The sequence below is a fragment of the Rhinolophus hipposideros genome (genome assembly GCF_964194185.1).
Source record: "Rhinolophus hipposideros genome assembly, chromosome: 20".
NCBI lineage: Eukaryota > Metazoa > Chordata > Mammalia > Chiroptera > Rhinolophidae > Rhinolophus > Rhinolophus hipposideros.
Genome location: NC_138066.1, coordinates 13,487,641 through 13,505,502, shown reverse-complemented (window position 1 = coordinate 13,505,502; position 17,862 = coordinate 13,487,641). Strand labels below are relative to the sequence as shown.

The window sequence follows — 17,862 nt, the reverse complement described above, 5'->3', positions numbered from 1 at the left end:
CACCACGAGATGTGGGCTGTCCTCTCCAAGAGCTCTACCTGTAAGCCTGAGTCCAGTCAAAAAGGAGATTTTCTAAGAGCAACAAATTAATAAGATCAGACATCAAAAAATAATTTAATTAATAAAGCCTAATCTTGGATCAAGCATAATCCTCCCTATTACTCAGTTAATTGCCCCTCCTGACTGAGCCCTTCACCCCTCTTAGCTTGCTTCTGATTCCCTGAGAACCCTGGGGGCAAGGGTGTCCCCAAGTGTTGACATTTTGCCTCGTGTTAGCACATTTTCTCAAAGGCCAGGCTGCAGCAGCTTAAAAAGGCCCCAACTCCCACCCTAAAGTAGATACTGTGACCAGCAAGGAGTAAGAGGGGACCCCTCTGCTGTGCTTGGGAGCGGGGCTACGTCGTCAGGTAGAATCAGAGCCACGGCCCCCCACTCACACCAGATACACATGGAAACAGCAGTTCCAGCTCCACGAACTGTGCGACCCTATCCCCACCAGGCAGGTTGTAAAGACAAAAAGGGTTCAGACTATCAAGGAGGGAGGAAGTCCTTCTACTGGGGGAGAGGGGTGAAGGGAATGGGTTCAGGGAAGACAGAGTGTTTGGGTTGGACTTGGAAGGAGGGAGGAGAGTCTCCACAGGAACAGCGGCAGGAGCAGGGGCTTGGAGGCTGGAGACCACTGATGGTCAAGGAGTGCCCTCACCCATGCGTAACAACTAAAGAGTGACCAGAGGCTCCTAGCCATACGGGGTACTCCACAGGCACACACACAGAACACATACATACACATGTGCACGCATATACACACGCTCACACAACCGCACAGAGCCAATTCGCGACACCCAATGACTGGCACCAAGTTCACACTTGATATAATATATATATACACATATTTATACATTTATGTTATATATGTATATATGTATATATACCCATGTAGATATGTATGTGTATGTATACATTACATATATATGCTTATTTATTTCATGGATGACAGGATGGATGGAGGTGGATGTATGTGCCACAGCTGGGGGGCAGGTCTATGTTCACTACAAATGGAAGATCATTGAAAGATTCTTACCACATGGCTTTGGGACATGGTTCTATACTTTATTTGAAGAGCAATAGAGTTAACATTTTTGGAACTGTGATGTATCATGGTAGGATGAGTCACTCTGAGAAAACCTGATTCTGGCAGAGCTGGGAACGGGACCAGCTTCCCCCAACTTCTCTGAGGCGTAAGTGATATCACCCCCAGACTGCTCTGGACAGGGGAGATAGTAAGTACAATACAGAGAGGGCTCTTGGCATTTTACATCAAAAGAAGCATTGTGTTCTAAGAGGTGTTTTCCTGGGCTTCATTTACATTTACTCCCAGTAACATAAAATTGAAGAAGACAGGGGCATCACATATGTCAAAGAGATTTATCACTCATAGTGTGTAATAAAACCTTGAAAGCAAGATCCTTTCCTGTTGGCAGATCCACTCGGGGACAGTAAGAGTTGGATGAGTATCTCTTCCCACGCACCCAGCAGTGCTTCCCACAGCTTGCCCAGTGCAGTCTGGGCAGGCGCAGCCTGAGCCAGGCTGCTGAGAGAGCACGGGTGTTCCCTACACAGACCCCAGGGACAGTGTGCTTTCCTAAGGCCCACGGTGTCGAGAGCCCCCTGTGGGGTCCCTCATTTCCGCCCGAAAGCAGCAGGATCCTTGAAGACCTCAGCATCTTCTGGCTTGAGGGACCCTGCAAAGTGCTTTAGATGAACTTCCTCAGGCTCGGCAGGATGCCTTTCTCGAGTACTTGCTTCTCTTAAAAGGGGGACCAGGGCAAAGTTCTTCCAGTTTCTCCCTGAAACTGAAGGGTAACACATCATTACTGCCTTGAATGCAGCAAAACAATAATAAACATTGATTTGTTGGACTTCCCAATCTCCAGATAAAAGGAGACCAGGCATGTCAGTGCTTCCAGAGGCACCCACATCAGTTCCATTTCCTCTTCCCTCAGCTGCTCAAGGAGCCTCATCCACTCTGGCAGCTCCTTAAATTCTCTTCCTTCGCCCACCCTGACTTGCTTGTGGCCTCATGAGGGTCCATTGCTGGCCTGTCTTGCCTCCATTTCCTCCGTGGGAGGAAGAACTGGTCTCCACAGAGCAACACTGGGGCCTGCCTCATGAGTGGCTCCACACCAGGTCAGGTGTAGGGTGATGAACCAGCCAAAGAATTAGGATTTGGGGTCCAGGTTCCACCAGAACATAACATATAGGGAACCATGCCGAGGGAACCATGGTGACACTAAGCCTCTAATGGGGACCTCACGTGTGGCCTGTAATTCCAGGAAGCTCCTGAGGTGGATCCAGCTGTCATCCTCATAGCTACCTCCAGCCCCCAGCCACCTCAGAGAAATGACAGGCAGGAGGCAAAGCTGTGTGTCTCTCCTTCCATTTGTCAGAGCCTTGGTCAGTTAAGCCCTCTGGTTGGTCACACCTCCATCCACCCTCAGGTCACAGTTCATGCCCCTCTGCTGGTGTCCACACTGGCCAAATCTTAGGGGTTGGGCTGACCATGACCATTCCAGCTGAATTCTCCAGATCCTAGTATTTACCTCAGGCCCACAGGCTGACACTGGCATGGCCCCCAACCCCAGTCTGACACTAAGCACCAATTGCTGAAGGAGGATCCCTCAGGGAACCCAGGCATAGAAGCAGGAGAGTGCCATTGGGAGACAGGCCAGGTGCTCACTGAGACACTATCTTCTGGCTGGATGAGTGGTGGGGATACCCAGCCTCAGGGATTGCTTGGCCCAGCTCCAGCTCCAGAGTTCTCAAAGGAAGTATGGGGTTCCCAGTGCCCACTTCCCACAGTCCTGATGCAAAGACCCCCTCATGTGCTCTCCCTAGTTCAGCTTCTGACCGCTTTTCTTTCCTGGCCTTTCTTGCATTCCCTCACCCTTTCCCAATTACACATACCATGTGGATGGGGAGAGGTCCTTGTTATCTGAATTATCTGACTATTCATACTGGAGTTTCCACTGTTACAAAGTTGTATAGGAAAGTAAAATCCTCAGGAAATATTTGTTAAGTAAGTATAAGTATGAAATCAGGGAACCTCTCACCATCCCCCATCCCTACCCCAATGAACATGAATGCGTCTATCCCTGCCACCCGGTCAAGGTCTTTGTTAATATCACAGTGAATGTACAATGTCATAAACAGCCAATAATGTCATGCAAACATAATGCAAATAGACTTCAAGGTGAAACAGCATATCTTGTAAAAGATGTGGGATTTCATGAAATCAATAAGAGTAATGTTGGAAAACTGCTCAAATCACATGCAAAGCCATCTTCAAATGTCTCTGTGACAAAGTAGACCAGTTAACAATTGGAGAAGAAATCATCAACAAGTATTATAAAATGACACAGGGAGTGCTTCCAGAGAGACAGTGGGGAAATTAGAGGATTGCCAAAGGCTCTTGGGAAAACTGATGAGGCCCTTGACTAGTTTTCCAAAAGTAAACCTCTTGATAAAAATAGATTTCCACTTCCAGTTCTGATGGAGCTGGGCTAGCCATTCTGCTGTAAACAACCAGAAAATTGGACAAAATACATGCAGCAGATATATGCAAGCCCTATGTTTCCAGGCATAGGGCAACAGGCAGTGAAAACTGCAATTGCTGAAAGAAGTGAAATTCACAAGGTGAGTCCCATGATCATCTTGATGTTTTGTTTAGGGACAGTTCTCTGACTATGGTGCACTGAGCTGGAGTCCAAGAAGAGCGTGCCAGTGCCTCTGAGTTAAGGAAGAAGAGATCAGAGTTCTAGGCAGCTGAAGCAGTTAGAATCTGTAGAATAGGGCACAAAGAAGAGGAAGAAGGGAGCTGGAAGGGGTGGTGGTTCAGAAGTCTTTGGGGTAGTTTTCCCCCAAGTTCTTGGCTGAAAGCTGAGCTGTGATTGTACAGGGTAAGACTGCGTGAGGTTTACCAGAGAGTGGCTGCTATGGGTTTGGAAGTGGGACAGAGATGCTAGAAACTGAGCAGTACTAAGGGATATTGGAGATCCAGTCCAGCCAGAGCAGAGAGACCTTCTTAACACTCTTTCTCTAGTCTGAGGATAAACCTAAAATACCAGAAATGCCCTACTTACTTTACACGCCCTAGAGTAGGATCTACTCAAAACCTACCCAACAAAGCCTAAAACCAAGCCCTGACAAGATCCTCAGTGGAAAGTTTGGAGGCTGAGTCCCACAAGTTTGATGGGATTGGCACATACTTGGACTGTCCACAAAGCTAACATAATAAGGCTTAAAACTAAGACTACACAAGTTCAAGGTGCTTCATCAGTAATGGAACCATCAAGTAGAACAAAAATCCAATCAAATGTCTCTACAATATATTTTCCATAATGCCCAGTATACAATTAAAAGTTACTAAATATGCAAAGAAACAGGGAAATGTGACACACAATCAGAAAAAAAAAATCAATAGAAACTGACCCCAAGATGGCCCAGATGTTGGATTTAGCAGATTTAGCAGACAATTTAAAGCAGCTATTATTAATATGTTCAAAGAACTAGAGGAAAATATGGTCTTAATGAGGGAACACCTAAGGAATCTCAGAAGAGAAATGGAAACTATAAAAAAGAACCAAATAGAAGTTCTAAAACCAAATAGCATAATACTTGAAATGTAATCATCACTGCATGGGCTTAATAGCAGTTTAGAAAAGGTCAATGAACTTGAACACAGATCAATAGAAATAATCAACTTTGAGAAACAGAAAAAAAATGAACAAAACCTCAAACACCTATGGGACAATATCAAATGGTCTAACATACATGTAATTGGAGTCCCAAAAGGAGAAGATGGGGAGACTAAAGCAAAATATATATAGTTCCCCAGTTTGATGAAACATATTGATATGCACATCCAAGAGAGATTCTAAGCAGATTCTAAACCCGAAGCAGGATAAGACCAAAGAAAACTATACTTATGCACATCTTAATCAAACTGCTAAAAAACAAAAATAAAAAGAATATTTTGAAAGCAACCAGAGAAAAAGAGACACAGTACAGACTAGAAAACAACAATGCAAACAATGGGTGATTTTTCATCAGAAACCATGGTGGAAGACAGTATAGAAACATAGTTTAATATTTAAGTGTTCTAATTTTAAAAAGGAAAAAAAAAAACACCTGTTAATCCAGAATTCTATATCCAGTGAAAATATCCTTTAAACATGACTATAAAATTGACATTTTCAGGTTAAAAAAAGCTGATATAAAACTATTCTGTACTCTTAAGTCCTCACTTAACTTCCTGTCAATGGGTTCTGTGAGTTTAAGTGAAACGACGTATAATGAAACCAATTTTACCAAAGGCTAATTGATATAAACAAGAGTTAAGTTCCCATGACATTGGATTTGGCAATGATTTCTTGGCTAAGTCATCAAAAGAACAGGCAACAAAAGAAAAAGATAAATTGGGCTTCATCAAAATTTAAAACTTTCATACATCAAAAGACTCTATTAAGAAAGTAAAAAGACAACTCACGGAATAGGAGAAAATATTTGCAAATCATGTATCTGATAAAAGATTAATATTCTGAATAGATAAAGAATTCCTATAACTCAACAACAACAGAAAACAAATTCTAAAATGGACAAAGGGCTTGAATAGGCATTTCTCCAAAGAATATCTATGAATGGCAAATAAGAACATGAAAAGATGTTCAAAACCATTAGTCATCAGGGAAATGCAAATCAAAATTGCAATGAGATACTACTTCACACCCATTAGGATGGCTACAATAAAAAAAAGAAAGAAAAGAACAAATGTTGGTGAGGACCTAGAACCCTCATGCATTGCTGGTGGAAATGTAAAATGTAGTTGCTTTGGAAAATAGTTTGGCAGTTCCTCAAAAAGGTAAACAGAATTATCATATAATCCAGCAATTCCATTCCTACCCAAAAGAATTGAAAGCAGAGATCCGAACAAAAACTTATACACCAATATTTATAGCATTATTCACAATAGCCAAAAAGGTAGAAACAATCCTAATGTCAATCAACAGATGAATGGATGCATAAAATATGGTGTACCGTATACATACAATGGAGTATTATTCAGCCAGACACAAATGGACAAATATTGTATGATTCCATTTATATGAGGTACCTAGACTAGGCAAATTCACAGAGACAGAAAGTAGAAGAGAGATTACCATGGGTGGGGGGCAGGGCATGTAAATGGGAAGTAATATTTAATGGGTACAGAGTTTCTGTTTGGAGTAATGAAAAAGTTTTGGAAAGAGATAGTGCTGGGCCAGCCCAGTGGCTCAGGTGGTTGGAGCGCCCTGCTCCTAACGCCAAGGTCGCCGGTTCTATTCTCACATGCGCCAGTGAGCTGCACCCTCTACAGCTAAGATTGTGAACAACAGCTCTCCCTGGAGCTGGGCTGCTGTGAGCAGCCAGAGGTCGGCGTGGGCTACCCTGGGCTACCATGTGCTGCCATGAGCTGCTGGTGGCCAGCGTGAGTGGTCGGCAGCCAGTGTGAGTGGCCAACAGCCAACGAGAGCCACTAGGAGCGGCCGACTGACAAATGGCAACCAACTGCTTCAGCCGAGAGGAGCGGGGGGAACCGCAAAGCTCATAACACCAGCATGGGCCAGGCACTGCATCCTACACAACTAGCTCATAACACCAGCATGAGCCAGGCACTGCATCCTACACAACTAGACTGAGAAACAACGGCTTGAACGAGAGTGGGGTGGGGCGGATGAAAGAAAGGGAAAAAAGAAAGAAATAGTGCTGATGGTTGCACAACATTGTGGATATAACTAATAACACTTAATTGTACACTTTAAAAAATAGTTAAAACAGCAAATTTTATGTCGTATATATTTTACCAGTCTTTTAAAAATGAAAAACAAAGAATTCGTGTGGGGTTGTGATCATAACTCAAAATGTGTTCCATATAAGCTAGTTAGCTTCGTTTTTAAGTAAATATCTTCAGTTAGACCTTTAATTTAATGTCTGCTGTTACATGTTTACCATTAACTGGTAAAGTTGTTTTTCTGGTAGTGATTTTCTTCAGGGCTTTTCTGCTCAAGGCGTACCCTTTACTCTTCCCATTCTTCCCTTCTCTGCCTGCCTGGATGACTCCCTGTTTGTGTCCCTAAGCCTCACAGTGCTCAGTGCAGACACTCGGTGTGGGGAATGAGACAGAGAACATAGGACAGCTCACAATAAGGCCAGCGGTCCAGGTGGCTGGATGGAGGCTGAGCTGCTTCCTCTGGGCACTGAGAACAAGTGCCTGGGCCAGGGGTGCTGGCAGAGCCAGCACGCATGGGCACGTGGAGCAGCTAGCTGTGCGGGCGTGCATAAGAGCACACAAGGGTGCCCGTGAGTGAGTGTGTACAGGTGTTGACACTTGGGGCTATTCCATCACCCGGGCTGTGGCGTGAAGAGGGCTTGCAAGGAGTGGGGGACCCCAAGGCTTCCCCTGCCCAGCATGCCACAGCACCCTTCCTCTTACACCTCACCTCGGGCTGACCGCAGGGAGAAGCTCAGGGTGCGCTTGATGCCCTCGCAGTTGCCCGGGTCTTCATTGATGATGCCCACATTGGTGTTCCAGGTGGTCCAGTTCACTTCGTCTACCCTGCAGGGCGAGGACACGGGGGAGCAGGAAGCTGATGGCCCAAGAGCTATGCCCCAACGAGCCCGTAGACCAGGATAGGGAGACACAGCTGGTAGAGGAAGGGCCGAGAGGGGCCTGCTCTTTGGACACCACCCATGAAGATGTGTTCTCTGACCACACCATGGAGCTTCACATACTGGATTCCTGCTTCTGATCCTGATCACCAGGTGATCCTTCTGGACACCTTCTTTTCCAGTATTTAATGTCTGGATCTCACCAGCTAAGATCTAAGGTGGGTCTGCTATGCCCACAGCTGAGCGCCGGGGTAGCCCCTGGCCTTGGGAGAGTCCCCATATCATGACTGGCCCCAAGAGGCCCTGAGGCAGGCTTCTGTATGCACAGCTAGCTCTAGGTGGGTCCCCCATGCTCACACTAAACCCTAGAATGGCCCCTGTACCCACAGCTAGCTCTGGGTGAGTCCCTGTACACACAGGTGAGCCCTGAGGCAGCCTCTGTACCCATAGCGGGTTCTGAGTGGGTCTCCGAACTCCACAGCTGAGCCCCTGAGCTCCCCAGGCTTGTCCATTACCTGAAACACCACCTGTAGTCGTCCTTGCCATCAGGTGTGTACCCCACCTGCAACAGCTTGCCTGAGCGGAAGGCCTTCCTCATACACTTAAGGAAGCTCTTCTCTGTATCCAGGATGGTGATGGCTCTCTGTGGGCAACAGAAAGGACAAAGGGGCAGAGCACCACCCTGGCTGCCGGTGCTGGCTGCCAAGGTCAGCCTCTCCAGAGTCTCTCCCAGGCCCAGCGCCTCCAAGCAGGACCACCAGTGCCCGCTATACCAGGCTTGTTTCTGCAGCCTGGTGGGTGCACACTACATGAAAGGAGCTCAGCCCACCCAGCCCCTGACCTGCCCAGGCACTGCTGGTGAGCGGTGAGCGCCATGCGTGATGTGGAGGGTACCAGCCCCGGACTCTTCCCTCAGGAGCTCATGAAGGGGTAACATAGTGGTTAAGAGCAGAGCCTCGGGCATGAGACTGTTTGGGCTGACTCCTGGCTGGGCTACTTACTAGTTGTCTTGGACGTGAATACCTGATTGCTCTATGCCTCAGTGCCTTCATCCCAAAATGGGGCTAGTGATAATATGACAGCATTGTTGTAAGGATTACATAAAACCATGTAAGAAAGACACTCAGAATAGTGCCTGGCACAGAGTCAGTGCTACTTAATAAGAATGGTACTTTTCTTATTAGTTGGGAAGACAGACGTGGACCAGGTGGCTCAAAAATGCCGCTGTCGTGTCCTGCCCCATATTTGCTGCTTCCCTGAATTTGGTTTCTGGTGCTCACCATAGACCAAGTTCCTCTGTGAAGGGCATGGATGGGGATGGGCCCTCCATCTCCTTCCCTCGGGAGCCACCTAGCCCACAGTAAACACAGTGAGCATGAACACCAGCTGATGACAGTGGGCAGGGAAACCTTGCAGGAGTAGCCAGACGGGTGTTGACAGAGTTAGATGCATGGTCCCCCCAGGCCTGGCTAAGCTTTCTGCCCCCTCCTCAAACCCTGAAGGGGTCCATGCAGCAGCTGTGTTAAGCAACAGACAGAGCAGCCACCACCGTCCTGCTGCGCACACCCCACCCATCGACCCACCTGCAGCTTCCAGATGTTCTTGCTCTCCTGTGCGATCTTGTTGACGGTCTCACCCATGAGGGCGATTAGCATGTTGAGCAGGAGGATGTAGGTGAGAATGACGTAGGCCAGCAGCAGGATGATGAAGACAGCCTTAAAGTCATAGTTCTCGGTGAACTCCAGGTCGCCCATACCGATGGTGAACTTGAACAGTTCCAGACACGTGGAGTACAGGCTGTTATAGGAGCTGTCGAGTGGCCGGCACCCAGGCACCCGACACCTGTGCGATGAGGGCTCGACAGACGCCGAATTGTTCTTTCCATCCTCGATCAGTGTCACCACAGCTATAAAGCATGGGGGAAAAGGGGTACAGCTGGATGGAAGCCAAGACCTTGGGTCCCCCTGACATACACACCCACTACCCCAGATGTGTCTGCAGCAGGAACAGTGATGGCCTATGCAACACTTTTGTGTGAAGTTTTTTTAAGCACCCCGTTCTTCAAAACTATCAGAAAATTGTCATAATACACTGCTTTGTTACAGTAAGAACTTGATCATCTGCTAGGAAAAAAATGTTAAATCTACAAATCTATATGCACAATGTAAATACAGCCAGCTTTGTGCACTACACAACCTGCCTAACCTTACACGGATCCTCATCCATGTTCTCAGTCACACCCTGTCTGCCTTTGCCCCTTAGAGGGTGGCCCAGAGCCAGCCCATTCCAGAACCACGGGGGCTAAGCAGCTCAGAGCAGAATGGCCTCTTGTCGCATTCTGCACTCTTCTGTGGGAAATGTAATCTGGAGCCTAAGAGCTCTGTAGCAGCTGTGCCCGTGGTTATTGCACACCCAGTATCCACTAACCTACTCGGCCTAATCCCTTCCTGTGGCTACTGATCAGCAGGCCTTCAGACCAGGGGCCAGAGCCCACTATGATCAGTCAGTCAAAGCTCCTAGACAAAGTGGCCCATGACTTCCCGACAGAGATGCCACAATAGGCTGTAGGGCAGGGACAGGGAAGACATGCCACGTGGACCATGTTACTGCAGGACTCAGATGAGGATCGAAGCAGAGCCAGGTGCTCAAACAATTATGTGGATGAGTCAAAAGGGCACAGGAGCCAGCTTGAAGGGACTGCCAATGATGACTACTCGGACAATTTGAGCATCAAAATAGAGGATGACAGTAAGGAGTTATGACCCATTTAACAAAGTGAGAATCCAGGAAAAAACAAAAAGGAATCTAGGAGACTATATTTATGTAAATAAACAAATGAGGGAGAATGGAAAGCTCTTCTTTACAACAGAATGCCCGCAAATAAATACAGAAGGAATGATGGAGTTAGAAAATCACCATGTGACCACCATTAGGATTGGGTGATTCAGGAGCAAATAATCAATCAGTGGATGCTAAAATGATTGGGAGACATTTTGATGAGAAATCGGATGTTTACATAGCCTCACAGCATTTCCTCACAAATTATGTATCCATCAGAAAGGGAGAGATAATGACTTGACAGTGGGAAAATCTGGCAGACCCACAGTGGGGACAGAGCCCCAGAGAGCAGTTTCCAGGCTCTCGGCCTCACGTGGGGGGGGGGCTGACTCGGGGAGTCGATGGCCATCGGTTGTGGCTAGTTGGCCGTCAGCTGTAGCCAGTTAGACAATTGGCCCCTGAAATAGCTGCCGCGGCTGTGCTGGTTGGTGAGTCGTGGAGAGTCAAGGAGAGTCGTCGGTCAGTTTGCAGAAAAGCGGACAGCAGGTCACACGTCGTGTGAATCCAGCCTCCCGTGAGACTATAGTGTTATGACTCCCCTACCTATGGCTCCGTGGGTGTTCCTTTTTGGCCTAGCCATGTCCTGCGTTCTTATGTGAGGAGCGAGAGCAGAGACCACACAGGTCACCCCAAGTGACACCCACCAAAACCAAATAATCAAAGTTAACATCTCCAGAAACGAGACAAACAGACATCGTGGAACTCCTGATATAATGCATTGAGGAAGACACACATCACTTCCTCGATATTCTGACCAAAAAGGCATACCTGAAACTAATTGTGAGGAAACATCACACAGACCCAGATTAAGAGACTGTAAAAACTGGCCTTTACTCACTAAAAATGCTGGGGGTCACAAAAAACAATGAAAGATTGTTCCAGATGGAAGAGGCTAAGGAGGCGTGACAACTGAATATAATGCATGATGGGGATTTTCATTTCTATAACAGACATTATTAGGGCAATTGGTGAAATTTTAATAAGGTGGGTACTGTATTGATGTTAGTTTCCCAATTTTGATCATTATACTGTGTTTATGTCCATCTTTTTCAGGAAATACACACTGAAATATTTAGTGGTAAAAGGTTGATCATGTCTGATCATAAAAAACTTATTCTCAGTTTTTTTAAAAGTGTGTGTGTGTGTGTGTGTGTGTGCGCGCGCTCATGTGTTTTGTGTGTAGCAGAGAAAGAAAGTAATAAAAATGTGGTAAAATTTGGGGAACCTAGGCCAAAGAGTGTAGACAGTCATTTGTACTATTCTTGCAACTTTTCTATAAGTCTAAAATAATGTCAAAAAAGTTTTCTTTAAAAAACTTAGCCAAAATGCAGCTATCCTACAGGTGAGCAGCACTTCTTACCCCGAAATTATTTAAAGTACTTTATAAATAACATTTCCAGGTTCTCCTGCTCATTCTGCTGTGCTCTGTGTCCATCCACTGCCATCTGCAGACACACACCCCACTGGGCCCCTTCCCACCCCGCCCCTGCAGAGTCCTCAGGCAGCTGAGGTGAGCAGGTGCCCTTCCCCCCACCAGCCCTGACCAAGCCCATTACCTGTGGAAAACCCGAACAAGAAAACAAGGTAGACAAACATAAAGCGACACAGGTCCCTCAAGATCATCTGCAGGAGAGAGCAGGCTTGTCAGAACCAAGTCCAGGCCCCGGGCAGGGCTGAGGGAAGGGCCAAGGCTTTGTCAGCCTAGGAGTTAAGGTTGAGCCCCAGTGAAATCGGAGAACATGCAGGAAGATTTGATTTGGTGGTTTGCAGCTCAGGTGTTATGAGGGAATCATCCACAGCTCCCCCTATGACCTTTGTTCAGGGGGGCCTGATATGTCGGCGGACTCCAGTTTTAGGGGAGCCCCCAAACTTGAGTCAAGTTCAGATTGCCTGATTCTTGGGGAATTAGCGGGAAAAGTGGGTCTTGAGCTAAACTAGCACTTCCCAAGACAGTACAGAGTGGATAGAGAGTTTGTGGGACAGGGTCCCCCACACCCATGAGGTAAACGGGCTCTGTGGAGGATCCACTCAGGCCCTGGCACCCACCTTCTCGATCATGACAGCATAAATGCCCATCTGCTGGAAGCCGCGGGTATAGTAGAGCATGTTGGTCCAGCCCATGGCCAGGGAGAACACCATGGAAGCCACGTACTCCTTGCGTTGGCAGAAATACAGCACCACGGTCCCCAGCATGAACAGTGACTGCACAAAGCTGAGGGTGGGGGGACAGGAAGCTCTGTCTAAGATCACCTGGGAGGCCTGCACCCCCACAGACAGGAAGACCCCAGCTGCCTGAGCCTCTCAGAGGCAGAGACAGCAGGCCAAGGGGGGAGCTAGGGCTGGCTGCCCTGTCTCCTTTATTCCATGATTCTCAGTGGGAGCAATATTTCCCCCAACGGGGCAAATACTGCTTCTGAGAGGGGGATGCAAAATCTTATTCTCTATATACATAAAGCACAGATATAAATACAGTCCGTAAACAGCTGTACAGTATATTTGTGGTATTAAAATTCATGGGACGGGCAATTGGAAAGAATTGTCTAAAAGGCAATAATGAAAACAAGGCTGAGAAACACTGCCTTAACCCCAACAATCTTCATGCCCAGTCCCCATGAAAACAGCCTCATGGACAACAGAGAATCTAGGAGGGCTTAAGCGTGTGAGAAGGGATAGGTCATGCTCTCCTGGGAAACCACAGGAAGAGTCTGCTGGTCACACCCTCAAATTCAGCAGGAGAGCAAAAAAAATGTCCTTCAGTTCCTTAGTCCAGTGAGGCTGTCCAAGTCGGAGCCCTAGACAGAATGGAGGACATCTGGACGATCCTATAAGAGGATCTGTTCAGTGGTCCTTTCTTCACCTATTTGTTCTAGCGAGACCTCCTTGTTCAGCATGACTCCCTTCTGAGAGTCCCCCCAGCTTCATTAACACAGCAGACCACACTGACCACTTCACCTCCCATTTGCATGAGAGAACCCAGCAAAAATCTGCCACTATGCTGATGTGAGTCCATTAAAAACTGATGTCAATAAACTGGCTCATCAACTGGAGTTCTGCTGCAAAGAAAAACCTCTGCATTTGCAGGACCTTGGCCAAAATAAGAACTGATGGCAGTTGAAATAGGTAAAGGGTTGCCTTGGGTGGGAAATGGAGTACCTACATATGAATTTTGGAAGGTGGGAAGCAGTGGAGAAATGGAAACTGACTTAGCAGATCTAAGAAAACCAAATCTGAATTGCAGAGGGGAAAGGTGAGAACCAACTCTTTTAATCAAGGAGCCTCAAATGGCTCCTCTGGAGGAGAGGTGAAGAGAGACCAAAAATAAGGAAGAGTGGAGATTTTGTCTCTGAAGAGGATAAAACATAAGGTCCAAAAACAGGAGATTATGTGATTTTCATACAATATAGATTACAGAAAGCCCTCTTCTCCACTAGGCTCTCAGAAAGCCAGCAGGCAGACTTCTTCCCTCCAGATAGAAGATTGAAAAGATGCAAAAGACTGAATTTGGATATTCTCCAATAACTGGTTTATCTAGACTAGCCTATAATGAAGCTCAAAATTGATAAGCTCCTGTCAGAGGGGTAGTGGGTGGGGGGAGGGGGGTTGACACAGTGTGAGGAATATAAATGATAAATGTACAACTATTACATTGTTTTGTGCACCTGAAACTTATAAAAAAAATAAAATAAAAAATTGATAAGCCCCATTCACACATTAAGAGCTTCCAACCAGTTTTTCGGTCCTCTACTCTTACTCATGAGCAGACATCAAAGATTTTCAGATAGCCTAAGGATAGCCTCTAGTGTGAAAAAGAGAACAAAACAAGCAAATGAGAAACACCTTGAAGAAAACAAAAACTATGCCAAAGAAGAAAAATTTACCAAAAACTATCTTAATAGTCTTAGAGAGACAAAAGCAGATAGTGCATCCATGAAACAAGAATAGAATGCTATAAATAAGGAACAGACAGAATTTTTTTTAAAAGAGCACTTAGAAATAAAAATATGGTATCAGAAATAATAAACTCAATAGAAGGGTTGGAAATTAAAGTTGATTTGAACCTCCTAGAAAGAAGAGCTAAAGATAAAGAGATATAGCACAAGTGAGAAAATGTAAGAACTAGGTCAGGACTAGGTCAGGAGACCTATACAAATCATAGGAGTTCCAAAAGAGAGATCAAGAAATAATTCAAGAAAATATACCAAAAATAAAGGACATAAATTTCCAGATTGAAGGAGCCCACTAAGTGCCCAGAACATTGGATAAAAACAAACCTAAATCAAGACACAAGTTTCAGAACACTGGGGAGAGGGGAGATGATACTATAGATTTACAAAGGGTAAAACCAAAACAGGTCTCAAAATAAGATCCAGAATTAAAGTGGTTTTAATATATTATACTGAAAGCAAGGAAAAATGGAGAAATATCTTCAAATTTTAGAAATAATTTTATACCCAACCAAACTATATCAATCAAATGTGAAGGTACAGTAGAAATCTTTTCAGATGACCAGATTTATATGAAATTTTACTTCTCCCTTTCCCATTGTGTGGCTTTTTTCTTTGGTTGAGATGTCCTTCCCCCCAAAAAAAGGAAATAAGTCAGGAAAGAAGAATACACAATGTTCAGAAAATAAGAAATACAACTCAGCAGAAAAACAAAAAGGGTGTTCAAAGTTCTAGTAAAGAAGGAATGACACCTTGGAAGAACATATGTGAGCAATGTAACTCAAGAATCAGGCCTGGTAAAAGCTGTCATCACTGTGTCCGCTACTATTAATATTACACCATCTTTTGCACCAGAGTAAAATACTGAAGGATGTACTCAAATAAAACAATGGGGAACATCAAGAAAGAGACAGATCCTCTAACCTGGGAGGAAAGCAATGAAAGGTTGGCAGCAAAAAGAAGTCCCAGGATAAAAGCTAAGCAGCAGACCCAAAGAACAACCAGCCCGGTTAGAAAAAGAGGACAGTGCTCCAGGAGACATCCCTCAAAAAAACAAAAAAATTGGGGGATCTGATCATATAATTTATGTCATTGATTTTGTTGTCGTTCTGGCCTTTTCTTTATTGGGAGGTTTCTTTATATGGAGCTCTTTTTATTTGTTTAATTAATTTTTTTTAGTTACAGTTGATATTCAATATTTTATATTAATTTCAAGTGTACAGCATAAAGAAAGAAAAACACCACATGATCTCGCTTATATGTGGAATCTAAGGAAAAAATAAATAAACAAAACAGAAACAGACTCATAGATACAGAGAACAAACAGATGGTTGCCAGAGGGAAGTAGGGTTGGGGAGCTGGGTGAAAAAAGGTGAAGGCAATAAGAAATACAAATTGGTAGTTCCAAAATAGTCACGGAGATGTAAAGTACAGCATAGAGAATGTAGTCAATAATGTTGCAATAACTATATATAACGCCAGGTGGGTACTAGACTAATCGGGAAGATCACTGCCTAAATTATGTGATTGATTTTTGAGGAAAATTGTACTGAGAGGCTTCAAGATGTGTGGGAAGAATTAACAATGAGTATGAAGAAAACTCAGCAAGAGAAAACAACATAATAATTAACTTTAAGAGAAACGGAAAGAAAAATAATATAGTATATTGTGAAGCTCAACTGCAAATAGTATTTACAGAGACACAAAAATGTAAATACTGAATATTGATGAAAACAAAAATTATTACAAACCATATTGTAAAGCTAGAGGAGGGGAAGCAGAGCGGAAGGCAGTATAAGGATGCGAAATCCTCATCTACCAGATGAATAAATGTTAGAAAAAAGAGCTGCAAGAATGGAAAGTGATTGTCCCTGGGAAGGAGGATTGCAAGGAATGAGAGGAGTAGGGACAGGGAACTCCTACATTGGCTATAAGCTTTTCAGTACTCTTTAAATTTTTACCTATGTGCATGGGTAGCTTTGAGAAATTAAATTTAAAAATTTGTAACATACCGACAATGGGTCGTCCTAGGAATAAAATCAAGTTTATTGGCATAATGCTATGTAGGAAAACACTGCCTCTCTTAATAAAGCAAATCAGCATTGTGCTAATCCTATACACCCCACCCTTGAATTTGCCCTTGGGGGCTAAAGTGTAAGTATCTCAAGATTATGGTAAAAAAAAGATGGGGTTTCTGAGCCCTAAGGACAAGTTAGCTGCAATGGGGTGAGAAATCAACTCCTTGCACTTGCCAGGAATAAAGAGAGAGGCCCCAGGAATGAGGGAAACCTGGGGATCAGGGTAGAGGTCATGAGTTGAGATCCCAGGAGAAGTACCCTTCCCCTTCTGAAAGCCCCTTCTGTATCCTGGGCCCTCCAAGGGAACCTCATAAAGTTCTGGTTTATTTTATGCAAGAAGAGATTTCCTATGACATCCACATTGTTTTTATAACTATGTTTTTATTAATCGTTCTCCCCCTAAAGCAATGATTTTCAATTGGGTGATTTTGTACACTTCCCAAGTGGGGGACATTTGGCAACATCTGGAGACATTTTTTATTGTCAAGACTAGGGGATAGAGAGAGTGCTACTGGCATCCAGTGAGTAGGCCAGGAATACTGCTAAACATTCTACAATGCTCAGGACAGCCCTCCACAACAAAGAATGCACAGGACAGCCCCCCAAATTGTCCATAGTGCCACAGTTGAGAAACTCTGCCCTAAAGATTGGAAATTCTTTAAAGGCAGGAACCATGTCTGTTTTATCTTGGTATTCCAGAGCCAACTCAGTGAATGCCAGACAGATAGACAAAAGGATGGAAAAAGTGAACAAGGATATGTCTAACTTAGACTATAAACCACAAGAGCCCGTAAAACAGGGCTGGCATTCCCTAGTACTTGGTTCATACCTGGCACAGAGTGGACCCTCATTTACCCACCAAACATTTATTGAGTCCCTTCCATCATTTATTCAACATGTTTGTGAGGTCCTACTACATTCCAGACCTGGTGTATGCAAGAGAATGAGAGCTGATTGCTGTAACCTCAGAACTAAGGCAAAAGATGCTGTCTGTTACAGAGGCAGAATAGTCAAAGGGTCACTTACAAAAGCATCTCACTGTAGCTGTCCACAAACAAAGTCTTCAGTGATGGCCGCCTCTGCAGGAAATACTGAATCTGCAGGTAAATAGACAGAGTAAGATCCCAGGAAAGGTTAGATGTGGCTAAGTGGTGAGCGCCTGGATGGACGACAGGAGTGTGACAAAGCAAGATAATGAAGAGAGTAGAACAGCATGGGTCAGGCTAATGGGGTAATGTTATGTGAATTAGGAGAGATTTTTAAAAATAGAAAGTGCAATGACAACTATACCTGGAAGT

General features: G+C 44.9%; 1 protein-coding gene across 1 annotated transcript in view; it reads right to left on the bottom strand.

Annotated features, from left to right (window-relative positions):
• Window positions 1–1,092: 1,092 nt before the first annotated feature.
• Window positions 1,093–17,862, bottom strand: part of TRPV1 (transient receptor potential cation channel subfamily V member 1) — a 36,287-nt gene continuing 19,517 nt past the window's right edge. The window contains exons 10-16 of the mRNA XM_081028276.1: window positions 17,591–17,661; window positions 12,589–12,754; window positions 12,099–12,165; window positions 9,288–9,610; window positions 8,220–8,347; window positions 7,536–7,651; window positions 1,093–1,853 (exon numbers count right to left, since the gene is read on the bottom strand). Of these exons, the coding sequence (XP_080884402.1) occupies window positions 1,681–1,853; window positions 7,536–7,651; window positions 8,220–8,347; window positions 9,288–9,610; window positions 12,099–12,165; window positions 12,589–12,754; window positions 17,591–17,661 (1,044 nt within the window). The 3' untranslated portion in view covers window positions 1,093–1,680. The remainder of the gene's footprint in view (window positions 1,854–7,535; window positions 7,652–8,219; window positions 8,348–9,287; window positions 9,611–12,098; window positions 12,166–12,588; window positions 12,755–17,590; window positions 17,662–17,862) is intronic.